This window comes from Netta rufina, assembly GCF_964035555.1.
Source record: "Netta rufina genome assembly, chromosome: 2".
Lineage (NCBI taxonomy): Eukaryota > Metazoa > Chordata > Aves > Anseriformes > Anatidae > Netta > Netta rufina.
The window spans coordinates 33,919,128-33,934,387 of NC_140124.1; the positions used below are offsets into that span (position 1 = coordinate 33,919,128).

A 15,260-nucleotide genomic window follows, 5' to 3' on the forward strand; every position below is an offset into this window, starting at 1 on the left:
CTGAAAAACTATACAAACTTCCATGCAGGTCTGTCCTCCTGCCATGCTAGTTCAGGAAGATCTTCATCCCAGTTTTGTCACTTTTCTAACTTGCCCATTCTTGTAGGTCTGGGTCTGTGGGACTACAGAGTTAAGGTTGATGCTTGCCCACCTGTATCTTACGCGTCACTGGTGGTGTGGATTTTTTTAGTCAACTTTATTTCTGAAGATCTTGCAAGTAGTACAATTTCAGTTCTCAAAGCTTTTTTGTAACCTTCTTCCTGATAAACTTCTTCCCGATTTTCTTGTACCTCTTAACAACTCTGCATGTATGGAAAACAGTAGATGCGGTCAAGGGCTTAAAGGGGTTCATGCACCTTGGTTCTCTATTCAGGAGTAAGTGAATGATGTACAATGCTTTTTTTTTTCCCCCCATGCTTTTCTGTTTTTGAAAGAAACAAATGTCACTGCCCTTTTTGATCCTTATAAAATACTGTAAACATTTTTCTGTACTCTCTAGGCTGCGCACGCTCTTTGATTTTTCGTATCTGCTTTTAAAAACGCGAAGCGCCTTTTTCTAACTTCGTTTTGAAGGGGTAACTTCTTAGGTTACTGAAAAATGTGTAAGGAGCAGGTTGTAAGAAGCAGGCTGGGTGCGCACCGGGCCGTGGGGGACCCCCCGTGACGGCCATTTCGTGAGGGGCGCTGTGGTGGCGGCCCTGCGCTGTGTCCCTCCGTGCCTCGCCACCTGAGTGGGGCCACAGAGCCCTGCTTGCTTCTCCTTCGTGCAGGGCCACGATGCTCCCTGTTACGCGCACCACCAGCGCACCGCTGTTCATCGTTTCCTCGACTCGTACCGGCCCCGCTGCCTTGAGCCCACCCCCGAACCGCCCCGCCCCGCACACGCATAATGGCGGCGGCCGCAGGGCGGGGCCCGCCCCGTTCCACCCCCGCTGCTGCCTGGCGCCGGCCGTGACGCGGCGGCGGTTGCGGGCTGTGGCGGCCATGGCCATCTGCCAGTTCTTCCTGCAGGGCCGCTGCCGCTTCGGCGACAAGTGCTGGAACGAGCACCCCCGCGGCGGAGGGGGCCGCCAGCAAGGTACCGGGGGAGGGGAAGGAGAGGGGGGAGCTGCCACAGCTGCCGCTCCTCACGGCCGGAGCCGGCGGCGGCAGGGGCTGGGCTCACCTGGGTGCCTTGGGTGTGTTTGGAGCTGTGCTTGTGTCGGCAGGCGCAGCCAGAGGGGGAGGAGGAGGAGGAGGAGGATGGGGCGCCTCGACGCAGAGGTACAGCAGCGTTATCCAGCCGTCAGCCTTCAGGAGCAGCGCGTGGGGCGGCAGCCGGGAGCACGGCAGGGGCTTCTTCGGCTCCCCCGAGCCGGGCTCGGCCGGCGGCGTCGGCAGGAGCGCCGACTTCTCTCAGAACAGGTTCTCCGCCTTAAGCAGCCAAAGCCTCGGCGATGGCTACAGGGATGAAGACGAGAGACTTCTGTAAGTTATCAGCCTGCCTCCTCGGAAGGACTTACGATGAGCTAAAAGTTTACTGGGTAATGCAGAGGGTGCGATCCCGAGGAGGGCAGCTGGGATGTGTGGGAGAAGCACAGAAAGCCCTGCTTCATGTAATTCTCTTCAGTTCTGGTACCATGGGAAGAGAGGGGTCCTTGCATTGAACCCGGGCAGGGCAGCCAGCCAGCTGTGACAGGAGGATAAGGAAGGAGAAGCTAAGCTGTGTATTACCTTACAAACATCCGAGCGCCTGTAACGTTTCGTTACTGTGGAATAATCTGCCTCTCCGCTTCAGTTTTTAACCTTTCACTGTTTGTTTACATTTGGATTTCAGCCTGTTGCTGTAGCTTCTATTTTTGTGCTTCCACCAAAGCTTTTTTTAAGCTTTTGATTCTTTTCCAAAACATATCGAGAGCAGTTCTCTTACTTCCTCCCCCTTTACTGAATTTTGCTGTTTAATACTGTGCACATTCATTCACATCGTAATATCTTCTAATACTGAGAAGGTTCTAAAGTGACAGCACGTGCCATCCAGGGATTAAACATACATTGCGTGTTTTGTTTTTTTTAAAGACCGGGTTTAATTTACTTGCTTTACTCTATGCTTTAGATGATACAGTAAAACGCTTTGAAGGGACACACGTATCCTGCAGAATGAGTGCGTTTTTTTTCCACAGAGAATTGTGTAGTTCTGTTGTTCATCCAGAGTAGCATCCTACTTAGCGTTAAACTTAATTTTAGTGTTTTCAGGTACTTGAATTTGACTCTGCTTGTGGTGTTTTTCTTTTGACCGCTTAGTTTCTCCTTCATTTGTTTTTACGCTTTGTTCTCTAGTGAATGTATAGTGAAAGACATGGAAATTTGGGAATCCTCAGGACAATGGATGTTTTCATCTTACTCACCTATGAAAGACAAGCCTAATATTACAGGTAGGTAATATTCTTAGTGTCACTGCGTACTGCTACTTTTTAAAATGTTCCTTATCCACGTCTATTATACGTATATAATACTGTTTGCAAGGTGATCACTTGCATTGTGATGTAACAGAAAGGAATGTTGGATTATTACCAATTCATTTTGCATACTCGCATCTTCTGTAATTAATCCTTTTTGCAACACAAACAGTAACTGACTTGTCACAGATGGTGTAGCAAGGCCCGTTTCTTCCAAACTAGAGAGGGTGACTGGAACTTATATTTTCTTTGAGATTTTTGATTATTCGTCTCCTTGCAGGCTTTCGAGATTTCTCGCCAGAAGAATTGCGTCTGGAGTGTTATAACTGCAGAGCAAACAGTAGTGCTCAGACCTATGTAAGTATTTTAAAACAACTGGCTTTTTATTTCACTATAGGACTTGTTACTTGTCTTCGGGTGGCAACTCTTGACTCACTTGATTACCAGACTCAAGGAGATTATCAGAATACCAAAGTATTTTTAACTTGCTGTGCACTAAATAGTACACAAAATAGCCGCTAGTCTGAGTGCTCTGCCGTAACTTCTTATTTCTCTCCGAAAATTATATGATACAGTCCTCAAAAATATGTAAGTATCCAAAGCATGTGTTTCTGTTGATAAACCAGGTCAAAATAAACGGGACAGATAAAAAACAAGGATAGAAAAGCTTAGTCTTTTATACATAAAACTTGAATCTTTTGTATTTTTTTTGCAAGCACCTATTTCAGATAGTGATAGAGCTTAGATTTAGAAAGCTCCAGGACATTTTTTAATCTTACTGTTGCGTAAAGTGTAAAAAAATAAAATAAAGGCTAATAGTAAGAGAATTGAAGGAATTCTGGGTTAATAAAAATTTCAGCTCCTCGCCTTGAAATTTTAAGAGAGAAAAAATTCTGTCTTTTAGCTTAAGTTTTTCTTTTTAATTCTAGATATTTTCTTGTAGTTTGCTATCAGATCATTCTAGTTCCATTTTATCAAGTCTAATAAAAATATGCTTGTCTTTTCCCTTGTTTTAGTTAAATTCTGTCCAACAATTAGTAAAAGGCTGGAAAGACAGGCTGCTGCAGTTGAAGGCTTTAAATGCAACAACGAAAGTAGCATTGGTGAGTGTCAATGAAGGGTAAAATATTTCTGTTTCTGATGTCATTTTTTGCTTAATCTTTGGCAAAGTTTTGTGTTTTGTTGTCTTCTTTTTTTTAAGGTTCACATAGTTTCTGTTAAAAAGGCTATTAATTAAATGATTGCTAAGACATAGTTGTAATATTCCACCTTCTTTTTAATGAAAAAAGGATCTTGCAAATATTCCATAGAAAATTCAGCTGTTATTAAAGGGTTTTACTGCACAACTTTGTAAAAAAAAAATAAAATAATAATAATAATAATAATAAAATTAAAAAAAAAAAGGTCATAAGTATTGCTTTGAATATCTCAGGATACCGTTGTACAAGCAAATACACATGATTCTTCTAGGGCATCCTTTTTTGCAACTAAGTACCTGAGACCTGAAAATGTTTGGTTCCTAGATGTAGCGGCAGTTGTAGTGGTAGATACATGAATCGTTCTGAGGAAGAACACCTGGCATGAAAATGTTTGGCTGACTGGCAGCATGAAAATCTTGGCAGTAATCTGAAAATGGTAGAGAAACTGCGAAGTCTGGAAGGAGGAATTACATAAGAGAATAATTGGAGCTTGAAATCTGCCTCATCCTTGCTTCAATGTGGTTTTTATTGGTGAGAGAAGTGTGAGTGAATGCTCTAGCGCTGAATCAGATGAACATGGAAGTCTTTGAACACAGTTTGGGGTGTCAAATCCACCCTTCTCTGGAATCATGAAATCAGTGAGTTACTTGCAAGTTGGATTAGAAATAGAACTGTTTAGTTACCTAAGGAAAGTAGTAGTGAATCGGGATGATTCCAGTTAGGATGATGTTAGCAAAGCGGTGGCCAGGGTTGGAAAATGTTATCACTGCAAGTCACGTGGGAGTAACCATACCTTAAGGATGGGTCTGGGTCATATGCATGTGTAGCAGGGTGCAAACAGCCGGCCCCACCTTTTTTCCCCTGTGCTGATGATGGCTTTTCTGAAGCGTAATCACTAGACCAGAACAGAATTGTCCTCCAGGCCATTTTAGGATAAATAGAGCATTTTGGTAATGCCAGAATGAGAAATTGATACGTATTTGATACAGAAGAGAGGCTGTGTTTAGGTGAAATGGAAAGACTAGTTGTTAGGCTAGTTGTTCTTGGGAAGTTGGCAAACAGTTGTGAATCGAAATGTTTCAGAAGAGGATGCTCAAGAATAGTTAAAGCCAATATTAAATAATCAGGGAGACAGTAAGTCGATCAAGCTGAAGTCTGCTTGAAGTGCGTTCAAGTTTAAGAACAGACCCCTCGATGTGTCCAGGGCTGAAAGTGAGGAGGTGGGATTTGGACTTCAGCACAGAAGACCAGATGTGTGAAGGTCAGAGAACAGAAGAGGCCAAAGCAGTGGCACAAATCGAACAGACTAGAAAAGACGAGATAAAAACGAGAGCTCAGAGAGGTGTTTGGTCATTGCAATTTATCAATTTTTTTTTTCTGTCAGTGAAGATATTTGTACTTCTAGGGTGTTTCACAGAAAATAGCCTTAAAGCAGTTTTTTTATACCTGCAGTTGCATGCAATTAGTGAAAATGATCAGTGTCTAACTTTGTCTAAGTTGTGTTAAATTAAATGGTGCAGCTGTTCTGTTCTTCCATGTAATTATTGAAAGATAGCTGCCTGCTTTGGAATGTAGTTTTCATTTATGTATTTTGAATTTTTAAAGCTCTCTGAATTAAAGAACACGGTCATGCAGCCATTACCTTCATTTGGATTTGGAGGACAGCAAACATCCAGCTTCGGGGCATCAAGTAAGTTCCTGCATTATGAATCAACTTTTTTTGAGTTTTCTTCTGTGGGATTGAAATAGAGCAGTGTTTTAGGATTGCAGGTGTACCCATTCTAAATGCACTTATAATTGCAGGTTTTCCTGTGAACAGCAGCAGTACCAGTGCCAGCAATTTCTCCTTTAAAACAAGTTCCAGTCTCCTCGGTGCCTCATCAGGAAATGCCCCTGCTTTTGGGAGCTCTTCTGCAGGCAGCAATCCTCCCGCGTTTGGTGCAATGTCTTCCACGAGCGTTTCCCATCCTTCTGCTTTTGGCAACCCATCAGCTCCCTCTGCAGCCTCCTTCTCATTTAAGCTTTCTGAACCAACCAGCGGTTTTGGATCTTCTGGGTTTTCAGGCTTTGGCAGTTCTTCTACTGTGAACTCCTCAAGCAGCACTCCACTTCCAGCTTTTGGAGCTTTTAATGCAGCAGCACAAGCGTCCCCCTCACATTCAAGCAGTACTTTGTTTGGTCAGGCTGCCACTGCCTCTGGACATAACATAACACCAGTGCCTTCTGTGCTCACAAATGGTGGTACAGCGGATAAGTTATTTACATCCAAGAGTGAATTAACAGCAGAGGAGTTGAAACAGTTTGAAGCAAAAAGGTTTATCATGGGAAAGATACCTCTTAGGCCACCACCGCTAGAACTTTTAAATATTTAAGACTTGTACGTTTATTCTGAAATGACACCTTTTGTAGCTGGTCTATGACACCTCAAATACACAATTTTGTGATCGACTCATGAATTAAAATGCCTCTCTCTGAGATAAATTTTCATTTCATCTCAGTCTTCTGCGGTAATAAACACTTAAAAATTGAATTTTTTCATTCTGTATTTATTTTGGAGTTGACTTTTTATATCCATGAAATAAGCTACTGAAAATAAAATTTCTTAGTAAAAGTTCCCTTTTATATTCTGTACTGTGAACTTGTGGGCAAAAGGTGTATTTAAAAACCTCTTGTCAAAGGCAGGAATGCTCTGGTGTGGCATTCACAGCTACTGTGAATAGAATGCTAGAAAGAAATGCACGCAGTGCCAGCCTGCTTGTTGGACCACCTTGCTTTTGTCTCTTACTTACAGGCTTCGTGCAGCCTCTGATAATTGTGGCTGGGCAGGGAAGGAGCAGACCGCACAGGAGACCTCTGTGGCCCCAGAGGCACTTCCCTTTCCCAGCTGATACAATTTTGGTTTTGTTGGTTGTTCTGCCTGAGGTCATGCTACACGCGTTCAAGTCATACACCCTGAAAGCATTCATTGGGAATAAGAAACTTGCTGTTTGCTGTTTTGGCACATCTTAGATAAAACTTTTCAGCAACTGTAAAACTACTTATGACATTTGCATGACATGATGCAGTTTTGTTGTCTGGGCCTCGAATCTTGATGGGTGCATGTGCCATACCCATACTGAACTGATGATACGAGGGTATGTATTTTGCCAAGATGCTATAAAAGCAGTGGTCAGAAATTTTCCAAAGGAGCTTCTAGAGTCAGGTGCAGACAATATTAGTTCTTGGCCATGCACTCCTATTGGCGGTTTAAAATCGTTTAACCTCTTATTTAATAGGAAAGCAAAAAATGACTCTCTGATACACATAAATCAATTGGCTGTTTCTTTAATGTCAAAGGTAACATTTCAGGTCTTGCTATGGACTCATGGTCCTACTTAAAACTTAACTGTAAATGTGTTTCCTCCTTAAAGGCTGTTGCAGGAAGATGGCTTGCTAAAATAGCGTGAACAGATTTAAGATCTTGTATGACAGGGTATGGGTGGGCACTCTGCGGCCGTTCTGCTCCAGTAAAGTCAGAGTTCCTCAGTCCATGTGCTCAGTGTACATGAACCATAAAATTACATGTGTTATGTTACAGTGCTGGGTTGCTGCTATTAAACTTTTTGGGTGATTGTTTTGCAGATGAAGTAAGGCATCTGGTTTTTGTTATTGTTGTTAATGAACCAGTGCAGGCTTTGTGCAACCCACAAACAAAATACTGATACATTGGCTTGGAGCCCCGTTTCAATCTTATGAAACGTGTTTTTCTGAGCAGGATCTCTGGAGCAGTGCTAAGACTTGTTCAAATTAAGAAATGTGCATCTCTTAGGGCTCACTTAGCACTGGATCGCTTGTGCCAGTTACTCAGCTTTTGACACAGGAACTAAGGAACAAACCAAAATCCATTACGTAGCTGCAGAAAATCCACAACTTTACAGAAGCTATTAAACTCACATTTGTAAAAGCTTAGTATTCAACAACAACAACAACAAAGTGTGGCTTGTTAGATGAATTCCACAGCTGCCTAAACTTGGTCTATCCTATACCCTTTCCTGTATTTCATTTGTGAAGCCTTAGTGATTCTTAAACCCATGTGTATCAGAAAGCTACAAGTTTCGTTTGTTTTTTAAGTTTCTGCAACGTTTTTTTACTGTTGCCATATTAAAGCAGTATTCCAGCATGGCAAGAGCATATTTAGGGGTAAAGGTGTAATAGACTGAAGTTCCACTGACAACCTCAAGGATCCCCTGGCATGCTTTCAGAAGACTGTGGATAATTTTGGCTTACATTTAAGGCAGCAATGATTTTGAAGTCACCTGTGTTTTTCATTTTTTTCTTAATGCTTATCCTCTGAAATAGGTTTAGTAAAAAAAAAAAAAAAATAATAATGGACCAAAAGGAGGGGGAGAGGGACTAAATAGCACTTAAGGGTACTCTGACAAATACTAAAGGTATCTTTCCTAAGTCAAAATACCTTCATACACAAGGGCAGTGAAAGATTGTTGACCTTCTGCACCTCAGTGCTGCTGTCATGCAGTGGAAGACCCTAAAGCAGCCCACTTCCAAACTTAAGCGATGAGCCGTCTAAAACCTTCACACTCTCATAGTATCTCAGCAGGTTGCTGCTGCTATGCTGCACTAAGATGTTTCAAGGCCTTGAAATGTGTAAGGGCTATTTAAGTCGAAGTGCTTTAAATTAATAATAATAGGACCATGAAAAATCTGACTAACCTGTCGCGTGTACCCGAATTAACAACATTGGCTAGATGTTCTCAAACATCATCCTAGCCTACAGGGATGTAAGGGGAGAAGGGAATTTGGAAGTCCTAGGTCACTTTGCTGTAAGAAATGAAAAGAGCAAGGTTCAGGGAGGTATTCCTGCTTTAGACGACAATAAATAAAAAATCATGTTTGAGCAAGTTTTTTGAACGATTAATTTTTTAGATCCTCTCTTCACGTGCTAAGAAAAATGAAACAATGCCTATTGAGGAAATACTAAAGGCTGGATGTTTCATCCCAAACGGTCTTCTGAGCGTCTAAAAAGATGACAGAGAACAGTGTGAGACAAGAATTGGTGATATGACATTGCTAGCAAAAGTCAAGCTGTCTATTTGGCTGCAGAAGTGGAGATAAGGATAGCATAGAAAGAAATAGTCTTGCTCTAATGGGCTTACTAAACTGCAGAAAATAAGCAACAATTTGTCAGTAGATCAAAGCAATCTTTCCCAATATTTGCTCTCTATTTCATTTTTTGCAGTTTGCCCTTTTCTGTGTTTGTTACACTTGCTATCAGAGTTGGTTATGAGTACAAAGAAGGCTAAATAATACCTTCCTTTCAGCTTCGATCCTTTCGTTGCCTTAACTTCTCCTTTTCACATCTGCTTTTTTGTCTGCTAGAGGGCTGCCATCCAGAAAGCCATAGTATTGTGGTCTGGCATCCAAAAATACATATAGGGTGGCAGCAGTCACACATCTTATTTACTGCGCCTTGTTTTGGAACAGGAAACACGAGGTGAAAGCCCAAGCACGGAGGTGTAACACAGCGTGATCGGCAGGACTTGCTCTGGGAAGCAGGCTAGGACCTTCAAGCTCCATGTGATGTTTTCAAGTGCTTCCCTAACTTTGAAATAACAGGATTTATGAGTCACTGAAATTCCTGCAGTGTGGTACAAACAACTAAGTTGAAGAATTAGTTGAAGTTTGGTTTCCAAGAGATCCTGGATTAATCCTCAGACAGCAGCACTAGAGCCTGGCTGCATGCCGGAGAAATGCCCTCCGCTGCCCAAGCAGAGGAAGCAACCCAGCATGTAACGAAGGGGATCTGCTCTGCCCTCAATCCTCTGGACGATGCTGGCAGCAGTGGGAGATGTCAAAACATGAGCTATTAACAGAGAAGAGAAAAACAAGAGTCTCAGAAAACACTATTTTCTCTTACAAGTTAAGCATTGTAATCATGTGCTCTGTAGTTTGGCTGCAAAGAGGTGAGGTAGCCTTGCTCTGAGAGTGGGAGGCGCTGCGAATAATCAACTGACTGGCTTTAAGCCACAAAGAGTAAAGGCATCAACAAGAATGATTTAGCAAGAGACAAAGATAAGGAAAGGAGCTTCCACGAACATCTAGGGGAAGGAAATACAAAGAGCCTGTTAGTGTAGGTGCACTGAGGTGAGATCGGTAACAGATGCTGGCAATCTGTGTAAAATAAATACATGAAATGGGGCGGGGGTTGGAAACCATCGTGGATGCAATGCGGTTATTGATAAATGGCAGGTGAGAAAATATTTATGGAATGTAATTCTACTGCAGCACAGTGGGAGTCCAGACAGTTGGCTTTACTGGTCAGTAAGGGAGTCAGCTAACGGAGTTACCATAGTAGGGTGAGTGTTTAGCTAAGTAATAAAGCAGTAGGGATGTGCTAACGGGGAAATACTACAGCTTAGCAATCAGAGGCACCTCTTTTGTTGATGATTACAAATAATTTGGGGGATTCTAGAGACTGATACTTTGACTTTCACTAAAGCATTTGGAATAGACACCAAAGGCTGTCAGAAGTGATTAGGGTTAGAGATTAGTCACACGCATTGATGGGTGAGTGAGTCTTTTATGTCTGTGATCTACAGACTAATGCTGATCCTAATGCTGATGATAGAGAGAGAAACTGTAATTTGATTTTTACCTGGTCAATATCTGAGGAGAAAATCCATAGGTTCTATTTAGACATTATCGGTAGGTACCTAATTGTATTTGACCTCATACAAGCCAGCAGTTGAAAGATAAATCTGTACTACCAGTGAGTGTACAGAGAGACTGAAAACTGCAGGGTCGCAGGGTACTGACAGTAGGTGAACCCACAGTGGTTTCCATCAGGAAAACGTAGTTTGAGACATAGGAATCTTGTTCACTGGGCAATTCAGTAACACTGCATTCAGTTCTGAGCACACTGTTGCTGTAGAGGAGCTTGACAAATAGAAATTCAGAGAGCAGCCAAAGTGATCAACAGCTGGAAACAAGGATTTGGGTGGAATCAGAGGAGCTGAAAAACGCCTGCTTGGTGAAAGTGAAGGTCGTAGTATGGGATGACTGTCCTGGTGGAGGTTTGCTCACAGGAGGGAGGAAATGGGATTTTTTTACAACACCTTGACCAGTAACCAGAATATTGAAGTGCTTACTCAGAGATGCCTTAGGCAGCATGTTTTCCCGCTGGGAAAGTCCTATTAATTCTCTGCTAAGATCTGGCCAGGCCAAAACGACAACACTGGATACAAATCCCTGCTGTCAGGGCTAACGGCACATGTCCTCAGAGACCTGAGAGTCAGCATAAGCACTTCTGATCCCTCGCCTTTGAACCTGAACACACCAGCACTTGTGAAGAGACTGACAAGAGTGTGAAGCAGAGCATTTGAAGCAGGAGCTGTATGCTGCTCCCAGCTCTCCTGGGAAAGATTTAGGGCTCTCTGTAGCACTGGAAGCAAATATGCTTCTCAGTCTTGAAACTCACTCACAAATGCTTGTTTTTTCTGTTAAGAATTAAAAAAAAAAAAAAAAAAAAAAAAAAAAAGCAGTTATTAACAAGGCAGCCCTAGGCAATACTCTTATTTAACCCATGATGCTGTTGCAAGCTTTTGGTTTGTTCTGCAGAATAAGGCTAGGCATGTTCTTACAACACGGTATCATGCAACAGGCTCTTTGCTAAGACTTACCCTCCTGCAAGCTAACACAAATGGCTCTTAAAACATAGGGAAGAGGAGCAAGAACAAGGAGATTTAAATGTCAACAGGCTGGGCAACACTTTTTTCCCCATGTTACGTGGATTGCTTCGTCTTCTGTGCTTTTCTCTGCAGGCAGTGAGTGGGATTTGCCCTTACCATGTCACGTGAGAGGCATGAGAAACAAGTTTTACATCTTACGCCTTCCAGCGGGCAGCTCTGTTACATTGCTAATTGCATAGTAGTCATCAGAACAGCGAACTGGTGGTTTTCAAGTACCTGCAGCACTTATATCCTGTTCCACCTGAATTTCTGTCTCATTAGGGCAGTGCGCTCTTGGCAAACCAAATGCTTTCTAGTCAGCATCCAGACATGCTTCTGGAAGTCTTCAGCATGCCCTTATCTTTGTAAATCACATGAAAGGTACCCAATATAAATGCCCCAGCTGTACTAAGTAATTAGATTAGTCCTAATTATACAGAGTATACCCACCCTCCCGTATGAATTGAAGAAGCAACATTTGTGTGTGTGTGTATGCACAAATCACATCACATCACTTTAAAAGGGGCACTGCTGAGGTACAGTTCTGATCTCAGATAGCTCACCTTTTCCGCCCAACCAGCACTCTTGCATTTTTCTCAGCCTGACAAGTATCTGCAGGACTCTGGCTCCTGGTGCGCTTCAGCGTTAAAGCACTCCTTGAAATCACATGAGATTTTGATGTTGTAGCTTACTCCTACACCTACAGGCTCCTCCTTAACAGCCGGGTTTCTCTTGGATTATATGTAATAGTGAAATAGGCCCAAAATCATATAAAACTGAAACAGCAAACTTACAACAAAGGGTTACATTAAAAAAAAAAAAAAAAAAAAAAAAAAGCTTTACAGATTTAGAACAAAAGCTGTCTCTGGATGACTAGTCAGTCACACGATAGCACTTGTTGCTTTATATACCCTATTTTTCTCAGACATAAATGTCCTAGCAGGGAGGGGAGGAGAAAGGATTTGAACAGTTCCTTGTACTGACCGGTCATCTGTGGTCTTCTACCTTTGGTCGCAGCTCACTCTGTCATGAAACTCTTCCAGAACAGAGGGTAAGCACTGCATCCCTTGGCAGCCCCCAGCACCTTCTGGCTGTCCAAGTGTCACTGGTCACCCTCTGGGGAGGTTAAGCAACAAGGCAAGGGGAGGTTTCCAGGGCCTTCAGCGTTCCCCCACTGCCTTGGAGCTTGCTCAGCAGCTCCTAAGGTGCTGGGGACAAAGAGGTGCTCTGCTATGCCCACCAGCAGGTGAGGATGCCCTATGTTGCTCTCACAAAGCAAGGCGCTGCTTGAACTTCTCCATAGGAACTTGGCACGGCATGAAAGAAGGACCTGGCCTGCAGGCAGATCTGCCTGCCCTCAGATAAGGCTAACATTTCACAGCAGAGCCTCTTTCCTGGAGTCTGCTTCAGACATCTCTGTCTCTATCTAACCTGCCTGACTCCCTGCCCTGCATGTCTCCCACTCCCACCAACCTCCTTATTCCCCGGCTTACTCAGTGTGAGGGACACGACCCGCTCAGCCTTCCCACCCAGGATTTGCTGAGGGAAATGGCCACCAGAAACAACACTGCTCTGGAACTCTGTGCCCCTTCCTGATGCCTGCATGGGAACTGACGTGTGCATATGGCTCTGGTGACCTCGGGTTCGTGCATTACTCCAATCACCACCAAGCCAGCCGAGAAGAGATGCAGAGCTGTACCCCGCCACAGGTAGGTGGTGACCCAGCTCCAGCACGACGTGTTTTTCCAGCTGGTGCTGTCTCAAGTGTGTGTCCTACCAGCACCCTGCATTCACATGTTCAAACCCCAGACCATATGATTTTTCTAGCAAAACTAATCCCCCTCAGCTTTTAATTATCGTGTATATCCACCAGTCAACTCCTCCAGCCTGTTCTTACCAGGTTCTCCACCCGGTGTACAGCTCAGGGAAGGAGGGAGCAGCTCTGGGCCCCCACACGATAGTGACCTCTCTGCTAGCAGTTGCTTAATTGTCTGTACCTGCTGACAGTCTGATTGACTTTCTCCTGTTTTTCCTTTCTGAGCAATGATTCACAAAGGATGAGAAAGGAGAAGGAATGGCACAAAGTACTCCAGCACTTTTGCTGCAGGTGTACTGGAAATCCCTGACACTGCCAGGGGAAAAAGCCTGGACATCCAAAATTTTGGCTGTATGTTTGAAGCATGATCCCACCCTTCTTTTCACAGTTCAAATAAAGAGCAATGCTTATCAAAGAGCACACATTATACAAGTAACACAAGCAATACTTTTTGATCCCTGCATCAGGAAACACACCCAGTTGCCAATAATAGGTCCGCATTAAGGTAACGAAGTCATCTTGGGCATCTGACGATATATAAGGCTGTCTGTACTATCCATCCTGATGAAAGCAGAGCACTCTTTCTGACCTTTGCTTCTTGATTTATCTACTTTCTGTTTGAAAAAAAATATTGGGTTACATTAAAAAGAGCAGCAGAGTACCTCCATATTAAATACAGTGCTGGAGAACAAACAATTAAATGCACACAAGACACTTCATGATCACAGCTGCTGTAAACTGGTTCTGGCAGCAAAGAGATTTTCTCCCACTTAAGTGATCACTGGACCCATTCCATCCTTGTGATGATTTACTTTGAGAAGGTTTATTCTTCCAACAATAACTTAACAGAAACAGTCATGAACAGAGGGAGTCCTCTAAAATAACTGAGAAGCACATGAGAACAACGTGTGTGTGTGTGTTTTAAAATCTGTTGGGGTGTGTGTGGCTGTAATTTATAGCTCTGCATCCTAGATCACTTACTTAGGAGTCTGTATATGTTGCAGTACGTGGTATATAGCAAGAGGAAATAAATTGCTTTTTACAGCACTCCCACCTCTGATGCTGGGCCCGTGGGGACTCATGCAGCTGGAGGACCCGGAGCCAAGATGCCAAGAAGACACTGTCTGGTGTGCCCTTGCAGACCCTCAGCGTGGACCCATCTCTAGAAACCATGCCACAGAGCTGTCACGCTGCCTGTTAGCTATCTAAAAAAAAAATCTCTATGGAAGTAGCACTTCAAAACAGCAATTTAAGTTTCTGAGATAATGCACAGGAGCCAGAAAACTGCTGAGGTCCAATTCATGATGTTTTCTGTTTTACAGTCAAATAACTCAATTGTTTTAGCAGGTTTCCTAAGAAAACAACGTGGTTTTGATTAGACTGTCTGATTATCTGTCTGTCATTCCTTCTGTCCCAGTCCGTTTTTTAAAACCCTGTGGCCAATTTCCAAGCACTTAAGCCTCGAAGATGACTGTATTCTCATAGCTGGACTAAGAATTGGCAGCTGGATGAGGAGGGAGACCAGAATTAGTGCTTCGACTGAAAGAAAAACAGGCACAGCTCAGCTGCTATGAATATTGCCAGCAGCTGGCTGGCTGACCAGCACCCATGTAAATCCAGTTTGCAAAGCTTTCGCCCCACTGGGGTATTAGCGAGGACAAAGGGCACCAATCCCAAGGAAATTAAGTTTCATACACACATTCTGTGGGCCAAAGCCAACTTGTTTTAAATATCAAAGCACAATTCTTTCACTTCCAAATGTGAAGTTCATCCAGGAATGAGGAGCAATACAGAAATCCTGTGCTTGTAAGTCCAGATAGAGCAAGGTATGGAGGCTCCCAGCTTCACGCTGGGTTGCTAACTTGCTGCTCATTCCATACTTAGTTGAAATCAATGAAAATAGCCATAATCCCAGATCTGTGCTGATAGACCCCCAAGCACCATCATTCCTAGAATCCTACTGGCACAGGATCTGGCATCCTTCCTGTCCCCTGAAGCTCATGGGGAAAACAGGTTCAGAGCAGATGAGCTTCTGCAATGGGACAGATACTGTGCACGATGTTTCATGTAAATGAAATGAAATAAC

General features: G+C 43.3%; 1 protein-coding gene across 1 annotated transcript; it reads left to right on the top strand.

Moving 5' to 3' along the window:
- Positions 1-972: 972 nt before the first annotated feature.
- On the top strand, positions 973-6,136 carry NUP42 (nucleoporin 42). The gene is made up of 7 exons (XM_084281896.1): positions 973-1,078; positions 1,209-1,467; positions 2,317-2,411; positions 2,716-2,792; positions 3,452-3,538; positions 5,240-5,324; positions 5,438-6,136. Exons 1-7 carry the CDS (start codon positions 985-987, stop codon positions 6,004-6,006), a joined length of 1,266 nt encoding a protein of 421 aa, XP_084138022.1. The 5' UTR covers positions 973-984; the 3' UTR covers positions 6,007-6,136.
- Positions 6,137-15,260: the final 9,124 nt, after the last annotated feature.

Bases quoted from the DNA above. Each gene is read 5' to 3' on its own strand.
- NUP42 (XM_084281896.1), top strand. From the start codon at position 985: ATGGCCATCTGCCAGTTCTTCCTGCAGGGCCGCTGCCGCTTCGGCGAC. The intron at 2,412-2,715 runs GTAGGTAATATT...GTCTCCTTGCAG, and splicing joins AGACAAGCCTAATATTACAG to GCTTTCGAGATTTCTCGCCA. The intron at 2,793-3,451 runs GTAAGTATTTTA...CCCTTGTTTTAG, and splicing joins ACAGTAGTGCTCAGACCTAT to TTAAATTCTGTCCAACAATT.